At 45.5% G+C, this 26,590-nt stretch overlaps 1 protein-coding gene across 3 annotated transcripts in view; it reads left to right on the forward strand.

Moving 5' to 3' along the window:
* FAM171A2 (family with sequence similarity 171 member A2) overlaps window positions 1-26,590 on the forward strand; it is a 241,041-nt gene that overhangs the window by 75,122 nt on the left and 139,329 nt on the right. For all 3 annotated transcript variants that reach the window (XM_078645170.1, XM_078645168.1, XM_078645169.1), the window contains exon 2: window positions 3,174-3,401. In XM_078645170.1, coding sequence (XP_078501296.1) covers window positions 3,174-3,401 — 228 coding nt within the window. The remainder of the gene's footprint in view (window positions 1-3,173; window positions 3,402-26,590) is intronic.

Here is a 26,590-nt window from a genome sequence, read left to right on the forward strand (position 1 = left end):
CGTCTGGTTCAAGGTCGTTATTCTGAACTGAGAACATGTCTGTAAGTCCCCGACTGGTTGACTAAAAACAAAGGCTTTTGCTAATAGGAACCTGCTCTGTATGGTAGGATGCGATACTATTCATACCAAAAACGCTACTTATGGGCATTTTAAGCCGGCTCTGGGTTGGTTACCTCTGAGACCTTGCGTCTTCTCTGTATCCGTTCCCCTCTAGACAAGTTCCATGCTCCTGATAAGGTCTCTGAGACTCCAGCCTTTTATGGTAATAACCTTGCACCAGGCGTCGTTGTACATGCCTAGCCGTCTCTGTATTAGGTTTGATATAAATAATGCATTGCCTTGCGTCAGGCACGTGTACCTTGCGACACGAGGTGGTGCCGGACAGATATTGATCACAAAGACAGGAAAGCTTTAATCACATCCCTAGAGAATGAGCGAAGCAATGCAGGAGGGAAACTCATCGGTCAGGCATCCTATGTAGGACTCAAGCGATTTAAGACCACTCCAGGAGGGGTCAAAGTTATCGGGTATGGAAGTGATTTAAGACTACACAAGGAGGGCTCAAAGCTATTGGGTATGGACTCAAGCGATTTAAGACTACTCAAGGAGGGCTCAAAGCTATTGGGTATGGACTCAAGCGATTTAAGGCTACTCAAGGAGTGGTTAAAGTTATAGGGTATGGATTAAGGTAATTTCAGACTACTCAAGGATTGGTCAAAGTTATGGAGTATACACTCAAGTGATTTAAGACTACTTAAGGAGGGGTTAAAGCTATCGGTTATGTACACAAGTGATTTAAGACTACTCAAGGAGGGGCTAAAGTTATGGCGTATGAACATAAGCGATTTAAGACTACTCAAGGAGTGGTCAAAGCTATCAGGTATGTACTCAAGCGATTTAAGACTACTCAAGGAGGGTCAAAGCTATCGGGTAGGGACGCAAGCGATTTAAGGCCTACTCAAGGAGGGGTCAAAGTTATGGGGTATGGACTCAAGCGATTTATGACTACTCAAGAAGGGGCTAAAGTTATAGGGTATGAACTCAAGTAATTTGAGACTATTGAAGGAGGGGCTAAAGTTATGGGGTATGGACTCAAGCAATTTAAGACAATTGAAGGAGGGGCTAAAGTTATGGAGTATGGACTCAAGCAATTTAAGGCTACTTAATGAGAGGTCAAAGTTATGGAGTATGGACTCAAGCGATTTAAGACTACTCAAGGAGAGGCCAAAGCTATCGGGTATATATCCAAGTGATTTAAGACTACTCAAGGAGGGGCTAAAGTTATGCATTGCGTCTCTGTATTAGGTGTGATATAAATAATGCATTGCCCTGCGTCAAGCACGTGTACCTTGCGACACGAGGTGATGCTGGACAGATATTAATCACGGAGACAGGAAAGCTTTAATCACATCCCTAGAGAATGAGCGAAGCAATACAGGAGGGAACCTCATTGGTGAGGCATGCTATGTAGGACTTAAGCGATTTAAGACTACTCAAGGAGGGGGTCAAAGCTATTGGGTAGGGACTCAAGCGATTTAAGACTACTCAAGGAGGGCTCAAAGTTATGGGGTATGGACCCAAGAGATTAACCCCTTCGACGCTGATGACGAGCTGGGCTCGTCATGAGGTAGCCTCCTCGCACGCTCATCACGAGCCCAGCTCGTCACGTAACATGCGTTTTTAAAAAACTCAGCGTACGGGCGGAATTCCGCCCGCACGCATGCGGTTAAAGGCTACTCACAGACCGGTCAAAATTATGGAGTATGTACTGAAGTGATTTAAGACTACTCATGGAGGGGTCAAAGTTATGGGGGTATGGACTCAAGCGATTTAAGAGACTACTCAAGAACAGGTGTACTCAGGGAAGAGGCTTGTAACCAACAGTGCCCAAGAGTATTCTAGGAAGTGGTTTGTAACCAGCATTGCCCAAGAGTACTCCCGGAAGTGGATTGTAACCAACACTGCCCAAGAGTACTCATAGAAGTGGTTCTTAGCCAGCAGTGCCCTAGAGTACTCGGGGAAGTGGCTTGCAAGCGACAGTACCCAAGAGTACCTATGTAAGTGGTTTGTAACTGGTAGTGCCCAAGAGTACTTGTGGTAGTGGTTTGTAACCAGCGGTGCCCAAGAGTACTCGGGGAAGTGGTTAGTAACCAGCAGTGCACAAGAGTACTTGAGGAAGTGGCTTGTAATGGTAGTATCCAAAGATACATGGGGAAGTGCTGTGTAACCAGCAGTGCCCAAGAGTACTCAGGGAAGTGGTTTGTAACCGACAGTGCCCAAGAGTAATGGTGGAAGTGGTTTGTAACCGACAGTACCCAAGAGTACTCGGGGCAGTGGCTTGTAACGACAGTGCCCAAGAATACTTGGGGAAGTGGTTTGTAACCAAGTTGCCCAAGAGTACTCAGGTAAGTGGTTTGTAACCGACACTGCCCAAGAGTACTTATGGAAATGGTTCTTAACGAGCAGTGCCCTAGAGTACTCTGGAAGTGGCTTGCAACCGACATTACCCAAGAGCACTTATGTAAGTGAGTTGTAACTGACAGTGCCCAAGGATACTAGGGTAAGTGCTTTGTGACCAGCAGTGCCCAAGAGCACTCAGGGAAGTGGTTTGTAACAGTGTCCCAGTATACATGGGGAAGTGGCTTGTAACTGGCAGTGCCCAAGCTCATAGACCTGCGAATGTAAAATGTGCTCTTTTATACCCTCTCTATCTCTCTATCTTTCTCTCTCTCTCTATCTCTCTCTCTCTCTCAGAGGTCAATAAAGGATCTTAGGTGTCGGGAGTCTCCAATCTAAGCAGATTCTGGCGGCTCAGTGGATTAACGCGTCCATTTATTAACAGTTTTGGATCCCAGCGGGTCCCCGCTACTTTTCATCCTTCTGAAATCAATAAAACGAGTACCCTTGAGATTTCCTGTCTCTTAATTAAATGAGCACTACGCTCCCAGTGCATGTCATTCCACCATTAGCGGACCCTTCCAAAGTTTTCATTTTTAGATGTTCTGTAGCCCGTCATTGAGCACACCCTCTCTCGATGTAGGGAGTCCTTAGACTCTGATTGGATTATTCCTGTGCCTTTATTGGATGTTTCTCTTAGTCCTAATTGGATGACTAAGTCTCCCGCTGGGTGTTCCTTAGCCTCTTAATTGATCAATCTTTATTTTTTTTTTCAGAAATCCTTATCAAGGTGCAGGTGTACGAAAACAATGACCTTTCTCCGCTGGCCCACTCTACTGTGGAAATCTATGGAAGTCAGACGTCGTTGGCCTCGGGGCTCACGGACCATGAGGGCATGGCCATGCTGACCATTGGGTACCGCCTGGGCACGTGGATTCTTGTTACCGCTGCAAAGAGAGGTTTCGTCACCAACTCCATCCCCTGGCGGGTGGACAAGCTCCCACGTAAGGAACCACTTGTTCTCCTTCCTCTCTGCATGTGTTCTAATGAGTGAGGGACTCAAATGCTTTGCCGAAAATCAAAGATATTAATGTGATTAATATAATGATCTAGATAAAAAAAGTCCTTAAGTGAAGCCATATTGTATCTTTTTACTTTTAAAAATAGACCAAGAAGAAAGACAACAAAAACAACCTGTCTGTTCCATGTACATCTTGTGTCACCTCAAAGCTCACATTATGGTAACACCAGGGTCGGAAGCCACCAAACTTTCGTGGGGAGTGGGATAAGTTCTTGTGGCCAACACGTCATAATGTTTAATTTTTTTACTTAGGTTAGTGTGAAACATAGCACTGATATCAAAAATCCAGACACACACACAGCGAAAGTTAGATGAACACATGCAAACAGAGTAAAAGCCATAAGTCAATAAAGAGACCAGACCAATATGTGTTGGGGGAAAAACTTGCAGGTTTATTATAAGCAGACAAGGCAATTGGTTAACTTACAGACAATCCCAGGGCAGCCGGCAAATACAGATTCTATTGTGGCAGTGGCAGCCCGCCTGATACACCAAATGAGCACCTGACCTAGACTTCATTTGGTGCTATACTTTTTGGGGGTTCACCTCACCTCTGGACACAAAAATCAGGTATAAGAACTCACATACAGGATGGGATATTACCAGGCAAGCCTCCAATTGCTCAGATTTACAATTGTCCTTGGGACTAACCCGCCAAGTAGGAGGAAGCCTGGTGGCGGTTGGTATTCAAGCCCATCACTGCCCTCCTCACCCTAGAAGTGACCTCACCGGTGGGCCTTCTGGTCTATAATGCTGCGCTTATGACTCCCACACCATACAAGGTTGTATGGGGAGGGGTATGTGATTAGCCTGGGTAATATGGCACCAAGCCGCTGCTCACCGAGGGGTCGCGCAGCCCAAGATGCAGGCAACCACATAGGCTCTGCTGGTAACATGAGTGCTTCCCTTTAGAATGAGGAAGAACTGCTAAAATATGCATTTAGTATCTTGGCTAACTGTCAAATGTGCACCATAAGTAATTTTCTAATTTAATAGAGAGTTGTGGTCACAGGAGTAAAAGGAAACACATGGAATGGCGCCATGTGCTGGCCATATTGAAATAAGGGTTTGGCAATTCAGTGCAGTGGGAATTCCACTGGGACCACAGGGAAAAATGCAACACTTTAATTGAATCAGCAAGGAAATCAAGAACAGTTTAATTATTCAGCAAGTGAAGTCATGATCATAGCAATAGGAAGAAATATTTGTTTTACTGATCAAAAAAGAGAAGAATGCTAAAGGGAAGCATAGGCACTTCAGACTGGATCTCATCCAGTTGTCAGTAAGGGATCAACTGCTGTTCAAAGATGGCTGCCATGTTTGTAGATCTCTACTTCAGACAGATTTAGCGTTCTATAGACAGGCGTATTGTTACCAATAAAATAATATAGCAAATCAAAGTCCTTCCAGGTAGCTCGCTTCCTTTTTAGCTCCGGTGTTAGCTGTGAGCTTTTCTTTTAAATAAAAATATGTATGCTATAGCTGCAGTAAGCCCTTTTTATTATCCATTGGTCTGCTGTGGTGTCATTCAAAGTTTGCCTCCTCCGACCACAGTATTATAGCATGGGGCACAGGGTCAGGTATTGCCATACCTGACTGTGAGTGACGGCACTCTGCACTAGCACAAAATGCACAGTCCCTCAGTGAACAGAACCCTTCAGTGTCAGGGACTACTGGTGTAATGTATGCTCTTACATGTATATGGGGGAGTGTGTGCACGAAGGCGCACACACACATATAAATATATTTAGGTGTGTGTATATAATTACATGTTTGTATATAATTACATGTGTGTGTATATACATATATATATATAATATATGTTTTTGGAATGCTTGTTTTTATGCAATGCGTGCCTTGATACCAAAAAATCATTCATAAAATAAGTATTGGTAAAGCCAAGTGGTCAGCAGCCACGCCAGTTCTGTTCATTTTGCCAATACTTGTTAAGCTCTGCTGTGCATTTTATTTTATTTTTCTTTCTTTTTATTTATTTACTGTTCTAACATTGCCATCTGCATGTCAGAACGGTAAATTACAATGGCTGCCTTGCATTATGGTGCATTAGGGTGCATGCATCACGACGCATATATTCATATCCAGGGTATATATGTCAATATTTCAGAACAGGAAAGTGGGAGGTTTTGGGGGGGGGGGGGGAATCGGTGTAATGAATTTTCCACATTGACTGCTATTGAAGCAAAGGTGATTTTAGGCGGCAGACAGCTAACCCGCCTGATTCGGCCCAGTTGGCAGGTGTGCCGGCCTGGGCCATCTTGAAACAGGTTTTCATTAACATAAAACTCATTATGAAATTGCCAGCTTTGTGTCATAGTTAGAACGGTAAACAAAAATGTCCGCCACGCATAAGAAAGGATCTGCTCAGATGCATCAGGACACATTACAAGATTGCAGGCAATTCAAGCATTGGCAAAACCAATCTTAAAATAGAAGGCTACCCTGGGAGAGCTCCCTGTTTGTCCTGTCCCTAGTAATTCTGATGTCTAGTTCAGGAGGGAGCTTATTTCATTTGTACTACAAGAGATTAACTTTGAGCAGGAAGTTACAAAGCACTTCCCTATCGAAGCACCACATGTTTAATAAAAAGCCTTGCTTAACGAGAAATAAAAATCTTCCATCTGGTTTTCATGTTGCGTTTAAAATACCTTCACGATATGGGTTACTGCGTGTGTCGACCTTTATCTCCAAACATACAAACTGCAGTTTTGAATGGAAAATTAGAAATACGCACAAAAAAGAATTAATGCAGAAAGAACTCTATAGGCTTCCTCGTCTAAGGCACCGGGGTCAAAGAAGGGACTGAAGGTGGAGGGAGAGTGAATATATCTCTGTCAGAGTGCCAGCGCCTGAAGGACAAAGACAGTAAACCTGGAGCAGGGAGACGAGACGAATGGTTTTCCTTAACGGCATCTAAAATGCTGCTTCTTTAACATAAAGGCGCCTGTGATCCAGCCTGGAGGAAGCTGTTTTCAATGTAAATGGAAAACAGGCACTCCGTTTCCCTGTAGATGTTTTATTGGCATGCTTCAAGGTGCAGCATTTAGATTTGAAACGTTCCTGCGAGAGGCGTTTTCATTAATGCGCATGCTCCGTTCTCCATCTGGCGTCATTTTTATGGCCAGTAGGGGGCACATCTCTTGATATCAGAGTCCACATCTAGACGAAATGTAAATGTTCAGTTTTTTGTATGTCATGCAATTCTGAGATATTCTAAGCGCTCTGAGGTAAGGGAACTGCGGTACTTTGTTCTGCCCCAGATAACAAAGGGTTGTGAAGTGGAGGTGTCAGGATTAGAAGAAAGGGTAGGTCACACTCGCGAAGTCCACAGCGCCCAGGTATAGGCTATCTGGCCAACAGAGGCAACAGGAGATGTCTCACTGTCCCAGCCTATAACTACACATCTGAAAGGCGAGTAGGAATGGGGGACGGTCAGTCATAAGTGCCTGGCTGACACGTGACTGCCCCAGCCCTGCTGTCTTTCTTATACAGCATGAAGTAGCAGGGCTATAATCATTCAGTAAATGTACACCTCATCAGAGGACGCGAGGCCCTTCGATGCAGCCACTCCATTGGCCTCTCTTTAATTAGTTTTAATTTGTTTATGTGTCTATTTCTCCAAATTGGGTGCTTTGGTAAGTGCTCCCAATTGTGGCAGACAAAAGGATCAGAGATGCCAGACGATAAAGGGATTAGGGGTCACGGACAATGGTTAAAATGGGAGCTGGGATTAGAATCCAGGTCACCCAGGGCCAGTCAGGCACGTGCCTGCCCCTGCCCCCAAGCAGAGGCTGGCAGGCCAGGGCAGCTCCCAGGGATCATCTGATTACATCGGGGAAATAACATGGAAGACACCAATGGGTCACAACACCTTCAAATATTCACAGACAGTAAAAAGCTGATAGGTGGGGAAGGTGAAGGGTAAAACAAAAGGGAAGGGTAATTAAGGTAAACAGTAGAAACCCGCTTTATTCACCCTGAGACTACTGATGAAATATTGTTTTGTTTTTAAATATGTTATGGTGACTTTATATCAAGTCATCATGCAACAGAGGAATGTGCCCAGGAGCATCAGCTAGCCAGTAAAATAGCTCGGTGTTTTCAGCACTCGCAGCTGTGAAGTTTGTTTCACTGCACTTCACATATTTGAATCTTGCCAAGTCTAACCCAAGCCGAGGTTGGAACGTTAACCACATTACCACTGACTTTGTGTGCATACGGAGGGGCATGTTTACAAACAAATGTCTGAGAGTGGAGCTACGCCAAATACAGGGCCGGACTCGGAACCACAACCGGCACTGGCAAAGTGCTTGGCCGGCCCCCCCTCCCAACTTGGGCGGGGGGGGGGGGTTTAGAGGTACCGCGAGCTCTTTGCGGGGCCGGTTTCTGGCCGATTTTGGTACAGGGCCTGCAAAAACGGCCCTGTAACAAAACCGGCTCCCACCCGTGCGGCGCACCGGGGGATTGCCCGGTGCCCGCTCTCGACGCGCTCCGAAATTTTTTTAAACGCAGGGATGAGCCGGATTTGCCAAAAATATGGAGCAATCTGTGTTTCCCTGAGCGCAAAAAAAAGCTGCATAGCGCCAGCGCAGGCTCCCTGCCTCCATGTTTCAAGGGGGCCTGCACTGCAGGGCGATTGTGTATATGCAGGAAGGGACACCTCACTGCACATAAACAATCATTCATGGCGATTTGCTTTTACTATGTGTGCAGCAGATTGCAGGAAACATAGAAAGAGCCAAAAAATGAGTATAAATTAACAATTTATCCTCTTATCGCCATTCTAATACCAGGTATTACCTAATACCTTTTTGCCCCATCCTTGTAAATCTCGGGCAGCGTCAGAAAGCAATGGGTGTTGCGGTGGGATTCCCACAGCAACAACCATTGCATGCCCCTTTGCCGCAGATGACTGCTGCAGAACAAGCCATATTTACAAATTGGCATTAAGCCACATTACGTGGCTTAGCGCCACGTTGTAAATATAGGGAATGGTGCAACACGGAGCGTCAATACAGTGACACTTCAGTGGCAGAAGGGGCTTGTAAATATGCCCTGGAGTCTGTTGCTGTCAGTTCCATAAGTCCATATCCCTCTTTTTATGTGTAAAAATGTTGTTTGGGGTGGGGACAGTGTTTGCAAGGGGAGGGTAGCTTACAGGTCAGCTGCACATGAGGGTGTGAGAGTGTGTGTGGGGGAGTGTAGCTTACAAATATGCTGCACATGAGGGTGAGAGAGAGCATGTGTGGGGGAGGGTAGCTTGCATGTCAGCTGCACATGAGGGTGGGAGGGAGTGTGTGCATGCTAGCTGCACTTGAGGGTAGATGGGAGTGTGTGTGGGGGGAGTAGCTTGCATTTCAGCTGCACATGAGGGTGGAAGAAAGTGTTTATATGTGCGTAGAGGGAGGGTAACGTGTATCTGCTGCCCATGGGGCTGCATAGGAGATTGTGTGTGTATGTTCGAGTGTGTGTGTCGGGATTGGCGACGCATAGCCCCTTACTCTCAATAATGAATGCAAAGGAGGAAAGGTCACACTGACCTGTAGGGCAATCGGGCTGTGCCTGGTAGACAGGTCTGACATGTCAGTATGTGGGTCTGTTTTTGGCTGTTTGTGGGCCTGTTTTATGATCTGTTGGGTTGGTTTTTACTGTTGATTTCCCTGATATTACCACAAACATTACTTGCAGCAAGCACATATTCATGCAGTCTTTCATTCCTTGCAAAACACTTATAAAGAATATCTTTACAAGTTCAAAACTGCCCCAGTTTGCAAACATGGGCCATTTGTTTTAGCTTTCTAATTCATTAATTGGGGCCACTTTTATTTTTGTGCCCAGGCCTATTTTCTATCCCAGTCTGACCCTGAACATGGGCCTTACATGACAAGAGCAGCACAAACACCAAGCATTTGGCTCAAAGCCAGATCTAAGTAGAATGACCTGAAATTGCATTAAGTTCAAGCACAAAATGAAACCAAGCCCCAACAATGGACAAGCGTCATATCACTTGATATCCTGTGTGTAATATAGAATTTTCACGAAATTGCACATTTCACCTTTCGGGCACTTATCAATCTCGTAGGAATTTGTACTGGAGCCTATCATTTGTAATCAAGGTACTTGAGTACAAATGATAAGAAAGAACCTGCTGCCTTGCTTTTGCGAATCAGTGCAGAGATTCTCTTTTCCCATCTAAAACTCTAGTTTTTTTAACCTCAACATGGCCAACGACTTCTTCAACACTAAATAGTTCGTAACAGGTTTTGCACACCGTTTTGAAGGCAACCATCTAAACCTTCACTGGAACACATGAAAAGTTGCCTCCCTCTGTGTTTTGTCGACTTTCCCTGAAAACCGGGGCATGTGCTAATTCTGAAAGAACAGATGATGAAAACCTGTGTAGTATATGCTCTGGTGACGTAACTGCAATCTTGGCAAACGCCTATTTTAGCCCAACCGTTCTAGGAACCCTCTAAAAAACAGGAGGAGGCTATTTTTTTATTTTTTTTATTTTAAAAGAATATTTTTTGGGTGGAGATTTATTTAGCACGAACTTGAACCGAAGGTATCAGAGCGCTTTACATGAGCACCAGTTGTGTTACAGACGGACACATTCATTTTGTTAGTCATGTGTAGATTAAGTGATTTGCCCAGAATCACAGGATGTTGAGCGTCATTGCTGAGACACAAACCCACTTCTCCAGCTTCGAGGTTGACCGCTCTAGCCGTTAGGCAAAATTCTCTCTCCAAAACTCTTATTTAGTTGTGTAGTATAAGAACATGAAGACATACATAAAATAACAGCAAAAAAAGGCATAGTATTTTGTGTGAATCTGAAACAAGAATGAAGTTTGTGATAAACAATATTATCATAGTGTATAATCCATAGAACAGAAAAATGAAAACATGTATAGGGCTACTTATAAATAGCTATCTAGTAAAAACGAATTGATATAGGCAATTAGCTATTATTAAGAAAAATATCCAGTCTTCCAATTGGTGATGTGATATAGAGCGGCAAGGGGTGGCTAATTTTGCTGGAGAAGTCTAGTACATCCATGGTTGGTAACGTGAGTAGTTGCTGGGCATGGTATAGCGCTGATAAAACCGTGTTTTGTTAACCAGAAGCACACCTGCAACAGATGGCAGGGAAAAGAGAACTCATAAGAACCCGCAGGAGCAGAGAACTGCAGAGCAAGTTCAGTATAGATTGAATAAGTAATTGGTGTGTCAGCCTCTTCACATGCAAGAGTGTGGCCCTCCACTGAACACAGAACAGAGAACGGACGGTCTACGATTCGTCGCTGGGAAGGGGGAATGTCAGTTCTCCCTACCCTGCTTACTCCTGACTTATTTATTTATTTATTTATTTATTTTGAAAGTTTTATATAGCGCGAACAAGATCTTTGCAGATATCAGAGCGCTTTACAAGGGCATGGGGGTAAAAAATACAAAGTAATAAAGCGTATATACAGAGTAATATATGAGGTAGTTAGGTACAAGGTGCTATTTACATAGGTGGGATAAAGGACATGAGGTAGATAACAGGTGAGGTAGTGTCGGTACACAGTGTATAGACAGACAATTGCGTCAATAGTATAAAGTGCAATAATAAGGAGCATATACCTGCTTAAACGTGTTTAGAATATTTAGAGTTTAAAGGAGGGTACAGTTGAGGTAGGTGTGAGCAGGGTGTATAGTCCCAGACTTCATCCACCACCTTCTTTCCACAGGTGTTATGAGCTCGGCTCCCGCCTCACAAAAGGCCTGTGTCGCCAGGTGCTGGAGAGGAGTGTCCTGTTACTCGGTGAAGGTCTTTAGAAGGCCCAAGCACGAGAAGCTCCTGTTCTGTTCTTTTTGGTGTAAATGTCACCCCAGCAGCATTGCAACCTCTCACAACGATCGAATCGACACTGCACACGTTCTCGCATTCTTTCCTTAAATCAATGCGCGTCTCACGTGGAATCTGAGCTTTCAGTGCTGTGTCACGTGCTCCTGGCAGGGGGCAGGGCACTGACATGCAGGCAGCGTCAGCTCTGAGGTTGTGCGTCCCCTCGGTTACAGCTCCCTAGGAACGTCTGCTGTGTTTGCATCACGAGCCCTTACGCTTGTATTAATGAACTGTTCTTTAATAGAATGTGAGGCTTTAGCTCCTGCTTGGAGTGCTGAACATGTTCGTGTGTATTTGTGGGGTTTGTGTTTTGATATGTAAACTGATCATAAGGATCATATTAAGATGTTATCACCTGGTGGGGCAGGTAAAGGGTCATCTAGGCTGGACAGGTTAGCTTCCAGGCCACAGGAATATTTGTATACAGTGGTATTTGTTCAGGGTTGGAGGAATGTGCAGGCAGATTGTCTGTTGAGATTGTCTTTGGATTGGAAATGGTGGATGGCCCTGCAGTGAGGAATTTTGATGCAGAGAGAGCGGTAGCATCTGTGCAAGATGTAGTGCATAGTGAGCTAGGAGCTTTCACAATATTTCAATCGAAGAGGAAATGAAATCTGATGCGGTTCTGAAGGAGGTTGTCAAAATGATTCACAGGGGTGCTGTGAGAGAAAGTACATTATCAGTGAGGCCATATTTTAAGGTATTGGATGAGTTATCGGTGTGTGGTCAAAATGTTGTCATGAGTGGTGATCGGTTTGTACCTCCTGGAGGGAGATGTGAGTTGTTCAACTTGGTGCATGAGGGTCATTTGGGCCAGGGTTTGACAAAAGGCTCAAGAGTGAGTTTTGGTGGCCTGGTGTAGATATTCAAGTCAAGAGGTGGATAGAAAAGTATAGCATTTATTAAGAAAGTGAGAAAAGATTGAGAGGGGCTAGCAAGAGTGGGGGAGTCCATACTGACGATCGCGGTAGGCCATGGTGCTCAGTGTGTTTAGACTTTATAAGCTCCATGTTGGAATTACCATGTGAGCTCAGGTTTGCTGTAGTAGTTGTGGATGTATGTTCCAAATGGCTGATAGTAAAATTTATGAAAGATGTTACCAATAGGACAACTATAGCGATTTTGGAGGAAAGTTTGAGGAAGAAGGTGTACCTTCCGTTCTCATAACTGATAATGGCACACAGTTAACTTCTTATGAAATGGTTAATTTTCTGGAGCAATGTGGGATAAAACATTCTTGCACCTCATTGTATAATCCACAGGCCAATGGTAAGGCAGAACGCGCCAGCAGGTTAGTCAAAGAAACCATTCAACTGGCTTTAGTTAATCGATGTAAAGTAAAAAAAATGATGGCTAATATGCTATGGGTGTATCGCGCCACCATTCATAGCATCACACAGAAATGTCGTTTTCAGCAGATGCGAGGGCATTTACCAGTTACCAAGTTGGTTCCTGCTTGGTTGAAGGGATGGGTTGTATCGGGTGGCATGAGAGCAGTAAGGCCTACGGAAGAAGGGGATTCCAAGTTTGAAGTTGGTGACTGGGTTAAGGTAAAATCTGGTAGGGTGAAAGGGGGAATTTCAAAATTCGGGGGTCCTTTTTGCATTGTGAAAGTTGGCAAGTTTTTTGTAGTTGTGGAAGGAGGGGAAAGGTGGAATTTCAGGATTGCGGTATTATATCAAAAGGAGGTGAATGTGTGAGGAAAGATGATGAATGTTCAGGTATGATGTTGATGAAGGATGCAGAAATCAATGGAGGAGAGGCTGTTAACAATTCCATGTGTTTTGAAATCAGTGGTTCAAGAATGACCAGAGAAGCAAGAGTTTGCAGGCCCCCCTCTAATCTTGAGGATCATGTGAGATCGTAATTATCTATATATTTATATACCACGATTAGTTTTAGAAGTTGTGGTTTCCAGTTGTGTTCATTAATATGACTTCTTGTGTTGCAAAGCTAGTGTTCTATATCTTTGGCATAGCATCACTTTGTTTCTGTCAGCTTACTTTTGTGAGATGATTTTCCTTACTTATCTTACAAGCTGTGCTTTTATTTTCACGGCACACATAACCTGGCATTGATCCCCTCCAAGGAGCTAGGTGGTAACTGATTCCCTTGGAACTCTCACCGCCATACACTCTGTAGAAGTGCTTACATGTACATACAACCTAGATCATAGCACCGTCCCCCAAACTCAAGACTTGTGGACTATATGCTTCCAGGCTTCACCATGAGGCTGGGGAGGGAGGGGGTGGAAGGGTGGGGAGGTCATCTCCGGTGAGCCCCATGGAGATGATGGAACCGCTGAAGGGAGAGCTGAGCTCTGCAGTTCTGGATGTGAGGCTGCGGCCAGTGTCTGGAACTGCTCCCTGTGCGGTGCGCTCCCTTTACTCATAGCATACAGTCAGGCCTGGCTTCTGCCATGTCCTGAGCTAGGAGACATCTAGCTGTGGTAGCGCTCTAGTGTTCCTTTAGCGGAACAGGAACCACGTCACAGGATGTGGTAGGCGGGGATTGTTCTCTGGCGCGCAGGCTAGAGGAAGCCAGCCCCGGCGCTCCTGTAAGAAATAAATAAGTTAACACCTAACACGGTGTCTTAGCATTATTACAATGGCGACGAGTCGGGATTACTAAAACCCGAACGCACGCGACCCCTGAAATTGCACGCATCTCGCGTGAGGAACGAAAAAACGGACACGGAGCGCGGCAGAGGAGCCGGCAAGGCAGCAAAGAGCGTGGAAAGGGCGCCAAAACGCTCGAAAACGCACACAAGCCAGAAGGGGACCCCACACAGCTACCAGAGCCCAGAAAAGGCCACAGCCCGAAGAACCTATATCCCGAGGGGGTAGTGCGCACTGCGAGGCTGCTGACGTCACCACGAGGATCCCCTAAGCACCTGGCCAACATCACGGTGAGCCCTTGAAGTGCCTCTGCACCAGAGAGAAGAGGTGCACGCTGGCGGAAACCGCAGGCCCATCGAGTAAGAAGAGGGAAGGCAGCACACGAGCCACAACTCGCACCAAAGAGAGTGGACTGGAAGAGGACAGCGAGGGAGAACACAGAGAAGACGAGGGAGAAGAGCAAGACGCCCCAGGGAGTCCGTCCAGGCAAACAGTCACTGTACCAAAGCCCAGGAGGAACGCCCCAGCCATGGCGAGCCAGAGCACTTCCCTCACCCAACTAGTTCCATTCCTCACGAAAAGCGGAGAACCGGAAAGGAAATGGGAAGACTGGAAGAGGTACTTCCTTAACTATCTGGAGGCGCTAGAAGAAGAAGGGGACACCCCATTCTCGAGTAAGAGAAAAAAGAAGATTCTGCTCCACAACTTAGGTCCAGAAGGGCTCAGGATCTACGACACAATCGTGAAAGGAGAAAGAGCCGCAACGGACACGGAGGTATTTGACCATGCCATCGAAGACTTAGACGCACATTACAGGCCTGTGGTGTGCGTCGCCATTGACAGATTTAACTTCTTTCAGAGGAAGCAGAAGAGCGGAGAGTCAGTGGATGAATATGTTGTAGCGCTGAGAAAGCTAGCTGCCACGTGCAGATTTGGAGGGCTGCTGGATGAATTCATCAGAGACCAAATAATCATGCATACCTCTAGTGCCCACATACAGGAGAAATTGTGGGTGAACGGCGACGCTCCACTCAAGGAAATCTGGGCGATGGTAAAGAAAGCAGAACTATCGAGAAGGTGCGCCCAGGCGGCGAAGAGAGACGCCCAGGAAACGCAAGCAGTGTGTAGGATAATGGCGCCAAACAGAAACGACCGTTGGAAGCAAAATGAGACGAGGAAGACCCAGGGAGGAAATAGAGCTGATTTCCCCAACAAATCACAGGTGGACAGCAAGTCACACAAGACAGGAAAAAAACAGTGTTACAGATGTGGGAGCAATAACCACCTAGGAAACGACAAGGCGTGTCCTGCTTTCAAAGTGAGATGTTCGTATTGCAACATCTTTGGACACTACGAGAAGGTGTGTCGCAGGAAACCGAAGAATGCCGTGGTGCGCTTGGTGGACCAGGATCTGCGAGACGATTACAGCGATCAGGACGACAAAGGGGAAGAGGAGGAATTCCTGTACATTGACGTCCAGATTCTGGAGATGGATGGTTCCAACTCAGACAAGCCCAGGCTGGATATGCACATAGGAGGAATACCCTTGGAGATGATCGCGGACAGTGGAGCGCCCATCTCGATCGTCCAGAGGCAGGTGTGGGAAGACAACTTCGCATCGAGGATCAAAGGAGCACTCCTACCCATGGATGTGAGACCGGTAACGTACACTGGACAAAAGATCCCCATGCTAGGCTACTGCCCGCTCTTGTTTGAATTTAGAGGCCGTCATGCGCAGTGCAAGCTGTACGTTGCAGAGAGAGACCCTTCCGTACTGAGTTGGAAGGACCAGGGAGCCTTGGGGATCCAGCTCAACCCAGGAGGCATAGAGAAAATCCTGCTCATGGATATGGAAATCAAGGAAGACGTGCAGCTGTGGCGGAAGACATATCCCAAGGTATTCAACGGGCAGATCGGTGAGCTGGGCAAGTACACGCATCTCATCAAACTGAAAGAAAGAGCAGTACCGGTCGTCCACAAAGTGAGGAACATCCCGTTCCGCAGCAGGGAGGCGGTACAAACAGAACTGGAAAGGTTAGAAAAAGAGGGAGTCATAAGGGCAATAGAGAGCGCAGAGTGGCTGTCGCCCCTGGTGGTAGCCCAAAAACCCAATGGCAAGGTACGTCTCTGCGTGGACTTAAGAGAGTTAAACAAAAACATTGTCATAGACAAATTCCCTCTACCACGCATCAGTGAAATGCTGGCGAAAACGAAGGACGTCGCATGGTTCTCCACGGTGGACCTCTCGTCGGCCTACCATCAGGTCAAACTCCATCCGTCGTGCACCCACCTCACGTCGTTCATCACGCCATTCGGGTGCTATGAGTTCGTGAGGATGCCCTTCGGCCTAGCTTCAGCCGCTGCTGTGTTCCAGAAAATCATGCACAAGCTCCTGAAAGACATGAAAGACGTCCTCTTCTTTCAAGATGACATTCTGGTGATGGGGAAGTCGAGGCAAGAACACAATGTGAAACTTCACAAGGTACTGCAGAAGCTGCAGGACAGTGGATTGACCGCCGAATGGACCAAATGCAATCTAGGCGTCCAGTCAGTCACATACCTCGGACATGAGGTGAGCGGGCAAGGGATAACGCCGAAGAAAACAAACATGAGAGCCATCATGGAAGCACCCACCCCGGAAAAGAAAGAGGATGTTCGGTCATTCCTAGGAATGGCCGAGTACTACAGCAAATTCATTCCTCACTTCGCTACAAAGACACACCACATATGACAGCTGCTCAAGGAAAGGAACCGGTTCCAATGGGGGAAGGATGAGCAAACCGCGTTCGACGCGCTCAAGCTGGAAATGGGAACAGCCATTCCCCTCAAAGGATTCGACCCCAAAGCGGAGTCTATTCTCACCACAGACGCCAGCGATCGAGGCTTGGGAGCTGTACTGATGCAGAAAGAGGAGTCAGGAGAGATGTCGACTGTCAGCTTCGCCTCCCGCTCGCTCTCACCCAACGAGGAGAAGTTCAGTGTGGTAGAGAAAGAAATGCTGGCAGTGGTCTGGGCGGTCGAGAAGTTTAGACAATACTTGTGGGGCGCCAAATTCCTCGTGAGAACTGACCACAAGCCATTGGTTCGCGTGCTGACATCCAGCGGACATGACCACGCTACACCCAGGATAGCCAAGATGACTCTACGGCTATTGGACTAGGTTTATGAAGTCGAGCACATCCCGGGACCACAGAACAAAGTAGCCGACTTCCTAAGTAGGGCAGCCGCCATGGAAGAAGCACGGAACGAGGACAGACAAGATTGGGATGGGTACGTGGTAGCCACCATCCAGGACACTGAAGAAGTGATAAGCGCCCAGGAATGGGAGGAGGCCTACGGTGAAGATACAGACTTAGTAGCGGTAAAGAGTTATGTAGTTCACGGCTGGCCAGAGAAAAGACACTTAAAGGAGGAACTGAAGAGGTACTGGGAAGTCCGAGAGGAACTGTCCTTGGCTGAAAATCCAACGTTCTTACTCCGAGGGGACAAGGTGGTACCGCCCAGAGACTTGTTGGAACGACTGATGTCCTTGCTACATGAAGGGCACCAGGGAATCACAAAAACGAAAGCCTTGGCCAGGCAAGCATACTGGTGGCCTGCCATCGACGCGCAGGTGGAAAGACATGTGCGCTCTTGTGAGTCTTGTGCAAAGTCGGACAAAGCTCAGAGCATGCTGAGACCACCGCTGGGAAGGTTTCCGATTCCAGATGGACCGTGGGAGATGTTGTCGGTGGACATAATGGGGCCAGTCCTGAACAAGGAAGGCACTCAAAAATATGTGGTGGTTGCCATCGATAGGTATTCTAAATGGCCTGAGATACAAATCTTGGAGCGAGTGGACACTGAAGCCGTGATAAAGTTTTTGCGCACTACGTTTGTCAGCGAAGGAATCCCAAAGATCATCACCTGCGACAATGGACCCCAGTTCACTTCGGAAAAATGGACAGCCTTCACCAAAAGAAACGGAATTGAAGTGAAGCACACCCCGATCTACCACCCGGCGGGGAACGGCCAAGTGGAACGCTTCAATAGGGTGATCATGGGCACCATACAGGCAGCCATTGAAGATGGAATGGATTGGGAAAAGGAGCTGGAGAAGATGATTTGGGCATACCGGATCACACCGGGTAGCACAGGCTACAGCCCTTTCAAGATCTTAAGAGGCAGAGAAGCGTTCACCAAGGACAATTCAGCGTGGAGGAAGTTGATTGTCCAGAGCAAGTGGTCACCGGCGGTGGTCAGGAAAAATTTGGAGAGAGCTCAGGAAGTCTACACGTCCCACTACAACAGAAGACGGAACACTCACAGCACAGAACTGGACAAAGGTGATTGGGTAAGGGTGAAGTTGGCCATCATGAAGAGAAAGGGAGAGAGCAAGTTCTCACCTCCCCTTAAAGTGGTGGAACCCTACGCCAGATCGGCTCTCCTGAGCGATGGTAAGATTTGGTCGATGGACAGAATGGCTAAATGCAGCAAGATACTGAAATGGGAAGATGATGTGGAAGAAGGAACAGAGGATGTCTTGGAGGAAGGAGAAAGTGAAAGTGAAGAAAGGACAGGAAGGAAGGAGATAGGAACAGAAGGACTCAGGGCAGGTACAGAAAGAGAGCGGAGTGAAACGACGGGAGGAAGAAGCAGAGGAGAAGAAGGGAGTGAAAGGAAGACGAAGGACGAGGAAGTAGAAGGGACGAGAGAAAGAAGAGAGAACGAGACAACGGGAGAAGAGAGAATGAATGAGAGAGTGGAGACTCGAGCAGGGAGGAGAATTAAGGTACCTGAGAGATTCAAGGACTATGAAATGGACTGGAAGTAAGACTTTGTACATTTGGTTATGGTGCATAAAGGGGGGAGATGTGGTAGCGCTCTAGTGTTCCTTTAGCGGAACAGGAACCACGTCACAGGATGTGGTAGGCGGGGATTGTTCTCTGGCGCGCAGGCTAGAGGAAGCCAGCCCCGGCGCTCCTGTAAGAAATAAATAAGTTAACACCTAACACGGTGTCTTAGCATTATTACAATCTAGCGTTACGTTTCCAACGCAGCTTTTGCTGTGTAGATTTTTTTTGAGTGCTCAAACTACCAATGCACTACAAAAAAAAATTCAACAACATCCCTTCAGCTCAGACTCTCTTGTTCCCTCTGTTCCGCTGGCTTCCTCACATCTTTCTCTCATTCACACAATTTTGCTATCACGCGTGACTTAAGCGTACACACAAAACTGGAATCTTACTCACTCACTCACACCACTCACACTCACTAACTGGCCCTGCACCTCCCTCTAGTGGTCATGCTGCACAATACCACCCTCTGGCAATTGGGAGTTATTCTTTTCGAGTTCATAGTGGTTGGTGCCCGTGGCGGCCTGGACCCCAAATGTACTTATTTTAGGTCAACACGAGTGCAGTGATTTGAGCCTTTCCAAGGGGCCAGTCCTGTTTTTAGCCCCACCTGTCTGCCCCACCTCGGCCGGGCCTCAGCACTGCCTGCTGTGCAGTATTCACTGTTTTATTTATACAGAGCAGCACTACAGATGTCTTCCTGGCCACGGTCTGGAACGGTTTGTTTTCAGAGACAGCAGCTGGACGTGAACCCAGAGGTCAGCACGCACTGGCCAGCGCCCAGAGGCATTCCAAGCCAAGTGCTCCGCGGAGCTGTAAACTCAGGGATTTCCCTTGCATGCCGCAGAGGGGCCACGCCCGCACTAAACACGGCCAGACCCACCCCGTCCCACTCCAACCCCATTCCATCTCTTGGTTCACTGTCTCACACTAAAGGACGCTGAATGTACAACGGTCGGAGTGCATTAGAAGAAGTATGGGAACTATGATGCTTTATGCAATGGGGCGGGGCCAGGGAGAGTGGGGGTGGGGTCAACGGTGTGGATAAAAAACTAAATATTCTGTCATTTTTCACCATCAGTTAGCATCATATAATCTAACGTGTGCAGCTTAAATGTAAATTACATTTTAAAACGTTGTTACTCTATAGTAAATTATGAAAACTTCATTAGTTAATGCATTGCAGAGGTCTGAGTGTAACCACAGAGCCAGTGAATTAACCCTTTGCGTGCGTCGGACGGCCCCTGGCCGTCCAAAGTCACGGTGGGCGTGTGCGTAGGACGGCTGGGGGCCGTCCTGACCACGCCCAGTCATAAATCACCCGCACCGCGCGGCGGAAATCCAGCTGCGGTCAACGGGTTAAATCTTGGTTGGTGCAGTGGTGAATAGTGACTTGTAGTGTTACGAAGTCACAGTGACAGAGCGCACTGTGAAGATTTAAGTCATTATTTTATACTTGCATTACACACATTATAAGATAAACTGCTACAAAAATAGCAAAAATGTTTAAGATAAAATGGTGCCTCCAAAATATAGATTTAAGTAACACCCTGACTGTATGTAATGCAATTTCTAAAAATAACTGTCCCTTCAACACCCCACCTCCTCTGGGGCAGTAAGCGTGAAATAAAATCAATCACTATGAAAAACACCCCCTTCACAGATCAGTTGTTAACTTTTTGCACTACCACTGAAAGAACAAATCTTTGTCATCACAAAACTGGATGTGATTGGATCAATTAAAGCCTGTACCTGCTCCCAGGCACTCTTTGCATTTACAGATGACCTTTTACATTTGCAGATTAACTTGCTGCACGCAATTGCAATTCTTTCAGGGAGGCTGGAAGGCTTGTTTAGCTGTCTGCCAGGCTTTGGTTTCACAGCACAAGAGTTTCACTGAAAGACACTATAGCTAAAGCATTTAAACTATCAGATTTAAACGTCACGGAATGGTTGTCTTTTTACAAAACGTAGGAGAACAGTTTCTCATAAAACAAAAAAGTAGGAGCATATCATGCCCCTCCAAATCCCGCCCACTATGACCTCATGTGAGCAAGGCACTTGGGTGCCGAAACATTATGGAACCGACAAGCGAATAAAATATTCATCACCGTGAAATTTGGTCCGTGCTTTGTGTTCCTGCGAATGCTGAGGGAGAGTTGAAACGCGCAGGAGACTTTGGTCGTCAATATATATATATATATATATATATATATATATTCATATCTCCTTATTTCCACCAGTGGGGGTGTAATGCATGCTTCTCATTGGTTAGGGGAAGGTATCTCAAGCTATCTTGCCCAGAGCTCCATGTCTTTCCATTGGTGTGTGGTGGTCCGCCTCCCTCTCACTCCATTGCTTCCTCCGTCTCTCTCTCTGGAGCCCCACCTCAAAAAAGAATCCCTTATATAGTCCTAGTCACACGCCCCTCTGCTGAAGCCTATCCTGTTTAGTGTTCAACCATAAAACATAACCCTACCTGGGGCCCATGCTCACCCGCTATCAGTCCTTGGGGCTTATCCTCACAGATAGAGGTGGGCAAGCCAACAGATTATCAGGCAATGCCAGGCCAAGGGCAGGCTCAGCTTCTAAGAGCCTGTGCTCTATCCAAACCTTGAAATTATTTGGCATTGAAATCATGCAACAAACATCATGTTAGAGTATGATAATGTGTCTTCTAAATTCAAGAAAGTGTATTTCTGTAACAATCAGAAGCATTTCACCTTAGTATATAAGATTATTTGAAAAACATTCATTAAAATTTAGTGTCTCTAATAATGAATTGAGAAACATTCCTGCCCCTGCCATGATGACAATGCTATTAGTGAGCTAAGAGGCAGGTCAGCAGTCATGCATACCTTAATTGTTGCTTAGATTATTATAATAGATGGAGAAACATTATAGGCTACTAAATCAGACATAAGACATTTGGGGAATTAAACTATTTGCCTGAAATCACACAATTTGGTCAAGCTGGGATTGATTAAAAATTTTCCAGTTTCATACTGTGCAATTCAGCCACTAGATGGGTGTTGGAAATGATCGTCCATGCATGGTATTCCCCCAGATTTTTGCCTTCACTACCCTATTTTTTCTGAACCCATTTTTGTTGGTTTTAGGACTCTGCACAGTTTACTCCTGCTAACCAGTGGGAAAGTGCATGTGCTCTCCCTTCCAAACGTGGTACAATTGGTATACACCTGATTGATACATTTAATTTTGTGATCTGGCCCTAGTATATGGAACTACATAAACCCAGAGCTAGTATATTAAATGCTACTAGCGGGCTGCAGTATTCATTGTGCCCCCCATTAAAGTAATACTGTAAACCGTGTCTCAGGTCTGCCATTCCAGATTGTGTGGTATTTCTTGTAATGGGTATCTCTGTCTCTCTCCCAATATTCATTCTTTGTCTTTCATTCTTGGTAGATAAGATTTATAGTGTGGGTGACAGGCAGATTCTACGTTTTATTTTGGGCAGTTTTACATTGTGCAAACCCAGCAGAAGGACATGAAAGCGATTCACAACAGACATAGAACAGTTACAAAGGTTTTTTAGGCACACAGAGATTTGCTAGGATTCACAGAATGCTGAGTCGAGGCCAGGATTTGAACCCGGTTCCGGATGATACATGGTTGGCAAATGTTGCCACTAGGCCACATCTCGTCTGATCAGAGTTTGGCTTGTTTTTGGGGTCGAGGTTCACAGACAACCCTGAGCACAGCCAGAACCAGGCTTCTGGATTGAGCTCTTGCTAGGTCGGCCACCTCTTCTCACAGAGTGGTGATCCTTCCCATGGAGATTATTCTTCTGTTTCTAATAATTATGCTTATGCAAGGTGGCACAGTTTGGATAATTTAGAGATTACCTCAACATTGAATAATTATCAATTTACTAACCATTAAAAATGACTATAACCTGCTGCCCAAACCATTCTTGTAGCTTTGAAAGCCTGAAATAGTCTGAATTGTCACACTTGTAAGTGTGATAGTTAATAGTTGTATTTGTACTGTCATTGGCAGCACTGGCAGTGGCAGGGGCAATGTGTGGTGCAAGCTGCAGTGGCCTCATGATGAGAGAGCCCTGGCACTTTTTTTTCTTACAATTAAGCACTGTGGTCCATCAATGGATATTAAAACAAGCTTGAACGCTACAAAAAAACAAAAGCACAAGCAAACACTTACCAAATACAAACTCAACGCCACTGACTAGAAATATAGATACAGATCACCACAAAAACAAGAAGGTGGCAGAATTTTATCATCAGTGTGAGTTGGGAGAAAAAGAAATTGAGAGACTCTCCTACTCTACACTGGCCCACCTCCATGGACAATTGAGCGGATCCTATGTCTTTGCATTCCGCAAGGTAAGGGGACTTATCCTCACATACAATCCCTCGGATGTATGATGTTACAACGCAGGCTATTACAACGCCTGCCTTTACAACGCGGTTTTTACATCGCATACCATTACAACGCATAGCGCTTTTGGGTGTTGGATAGTGAATAGTTTAATTTACTATTCCAACTCCAGTCCCCGTGGACACTAGGGAAGGTTATTGGATAGTAAATTAACCTATTCCCTATCCTAGAGCGCCCCCCAGCGCAATGCGTTGTAATAGTTTGCGTTGTAATGACCGCGTTGTAATGGTAGTGCGTTGTAAAAGTTTCGTTGTAAGTGATGTTTACCAATCCCTCACGAGGATGCAAACGTACACACAAACCCTAAGGCATAGGTACTCACAACCATTTGCTCAGGGGCCTCAAAGTACAGTTTGTGTTATGACCGAGGGCCGCATCGATGCCAGCAGGGTGGCGGTAGGGGGTCTGGGTGAGTCAGGGATTGTTTAATGAGGTACAAAGACATGTTAAATAAACGGGCAAGCATTTATTTGCAGCTTAATGCTTCACCATTTATTTTAAAATAGAATATTAGTGCTCAGCAACTAAACAGGAGCTGGTGCTGTTGTTCACCAAGGGGGCCCCATTTAAAGGTGAAGAGTGCCGCAAACGCCCCGGGCCGTACTTTGAGTATCACTGCCCGAAGGGAAACCATATTTCCCCATCCCCAGCTCCCATCCTCAAGCTCTTATCGATGCATGGGTTCTGAAGGTCCACTATGTAATGCAACTAGAGGTTGCCGAGCCACTGAAAGCTTAAGTTAGGCTTGGACTGGATGCCTGGCTCTGGCTCGGCTTGCAGTCCTCTTTTACTCGAGAGCAAAAAACTGCTCAACTTTCATGTGGCTTCTTCCTGCCACCCATGTTCCAACCTCATGCACCAAAAATTAAAGATAAAGCATTAACTTTTTTATGTTAAAAAGGAGAGAGAAAAAGAGATACCCATCTAGTGGCAGAATTGCTTAGTGTGCAAAACTAGAAAAACTGGTACCAATCCCGGCTTCCCCACTTCACCAACCTGTGTCAGCCTAGGCATATATTTTATTTCATCAAGCTGCCTTTTTCTTCACTATCACTTACGATAGCAGCACCTTCAAATATGTCAGTTCAGGATGTGCGCTGCACAAAAACCTCTTCTGTTTGATATAATCCACTATATTTTTGCTCCATCTATAATAAGATTCTAGGTCAAATATAGGGTAAATATGGCAACTAACTGGCTACTTAGTTCACTCATATTACTGCCTTCAGGGCTCAGGGAATTATGTGTGAATTTTTTAAGTTGATCTTTATAAGTTATCACTTTTAATGAATACGTCTCACTGCAGTGATATAACTGAGGTGTACTGAGATGCACTCTTCCGCAGGATAAAGAAATACACTTTTCTGAATATTTAGTAGACTGTATCATATTTGTACATTAAAGAAGTGGCTGTTGGACCCATGGCTTAGTTGATGTTGCCCCCCACACCCCCTCCAATCCCCACACCTTGTGGATTTCACCGCCACGTTCATGTCTGGACTGGAAATCGAAATCAGCTTTGGCAAACATGTTGCAACCCTGTTCCACACTGCAGGATTCCACAACTAGAATGGGGCAGTAGGGGATGGGTGGGCGGTAGGCCATCCTGCTGTGAAAACAGCCCCCTAGCCCTACAGCCCTCCTGGAAATTGTCATGAGCAGCGTTGCCAGTCCCGCTCTGCCCTCACTGTATTTCAATCAGTTCACTCTGTGAGTGTCAGCTCTCACATCTCAGTGGAAGTTAAGACTCTTTCAGTGACTGCCTGCCCCTCTCACCGGGATCATCTCTCCCACCCCAGTGTGTGTCAGCCCTCCTTAGTGGACGGCTGATCCCCCAGAGAAAGACGGCTCTATTGTTAAATGTTATACCCGGCACCCTCAGCGCCTATGAGCCCTCCGGTGAATTTCAGCCCCCGCTCCGTCTCTCCCCCCACTTATCTCACACACATCCTTTTGAATTTCAACCTTATGGTGCCATACAGTGCACACTACCCCTAACTCACCATTTTCTTTTAGTGATACACAGAGACACATTGTTGCTCTGTTTCTAGTTCTCCCACATGAGTGTCGCCGCTTCCGATTTCACCAGGAAGTTTTCATTTCTTTGCAAAGACCCCACCTCTGCTCAGAGGATGCCGAACTCCCTCCCCAAGACCCCCCTCCTGCACTGCTGGTGTTTGGGAACATCTGTTTCTCCTTGGGTTTTGGAAAGCACTCACGGGCTGCTTGTCCCAGCGCCAGGCAGCATCTCCACTGAGGTCGGCCAGGCCTCTTCCATCAGCCACAGAGCTGTCAAGGCTCGGCGGGCCCTTGGGGTGTCAGGGGCTCTCTCCCCACCCCCTCCTTTGTGTTTAAATGCAGCATGGGAAGGAGGGTGAGCATTATCCTCTCATCGAGATGTCATGCTGGCATTTCTCTTTATTCAAAATGGCCACAAGCTAATTTTTTCCAGAACCCCATTCTCCCCTATTGCAGAGGGATGAGGGGCTGTTTGCCACAGAAGAAGAAACAGGTAAAGAGTCCTTAGAAAACCCCAGTCCTAGACTCAAATAGATAAATGTAAGTCACTATTCACAAAAGTAACTTGCACTTGTGTATAATTCACTCTTCAAGTGTAGTTATTCGAAAGTGTAGTTTTGCACGTATTGAAACCCCAAAAAGGAGAATAGAACCAAACTTACAAGAGTAAGTTACTACTGCCCAAAAAAAAAACAGTAGTACGTCCAGCACCACACAAGGCCAACTTTTCATACTAAAACTCCCTCCTATAGAAAATAATAGAGTTGGGGACTTAAAATAAAACACCAAATGTAATAATTGAAAATAGTAAAATATAAATACATATAACTTAATTAAAAAAAATATCTAAAAATAGACCAAAATTATTATTTAATTATAAAATAATTTACCAAATTTTTTGCATAATTAAAAAAATATGAATTAATGTAACTTTTATTTTTATTAAAATACAATTAAACTACTATCAATTAATTGTATACATTACTTTTAATAATTATTAATCCATCATATTTTTTTTAACTTTAGGTGGGAATTTTTATTTAAACTTCAGAATTTCAATTTTTTTTATTTAATATATTAAAAGTGGTGTAACATTTTCTATTTTGTTCTTCATGTAAAACAAATATATCAAATTAACTTGTATTAATATTTAACATAAAATACATATTTTCACTATTTTATTATAAAACTAAATGTACTTTTTAAATGTTCCCTATGCCACATTAAGAGCTCCACCTAAATTGTGGGGTCTTTTATTTTTACATTTTTGTTTACATTACATTATATTTATTTATATTTTTACTATTTT

The sequence above is a fragment of the Lissotriton helveticus genome, chromosome 5_1 (genome assembly GCF_964261635.1).
Source record: "Lissotriton helveticus chromosome 5_1, aLisHel1.1, whole genome shotgun sequence".
Taxonomy (NCBI): domain Eukaryota; kingdom Metazoa; phylum Chordata; class Amphibia; order Caudata; family Salamandridae; genus Lissotriton; species Lissotriton helveticus.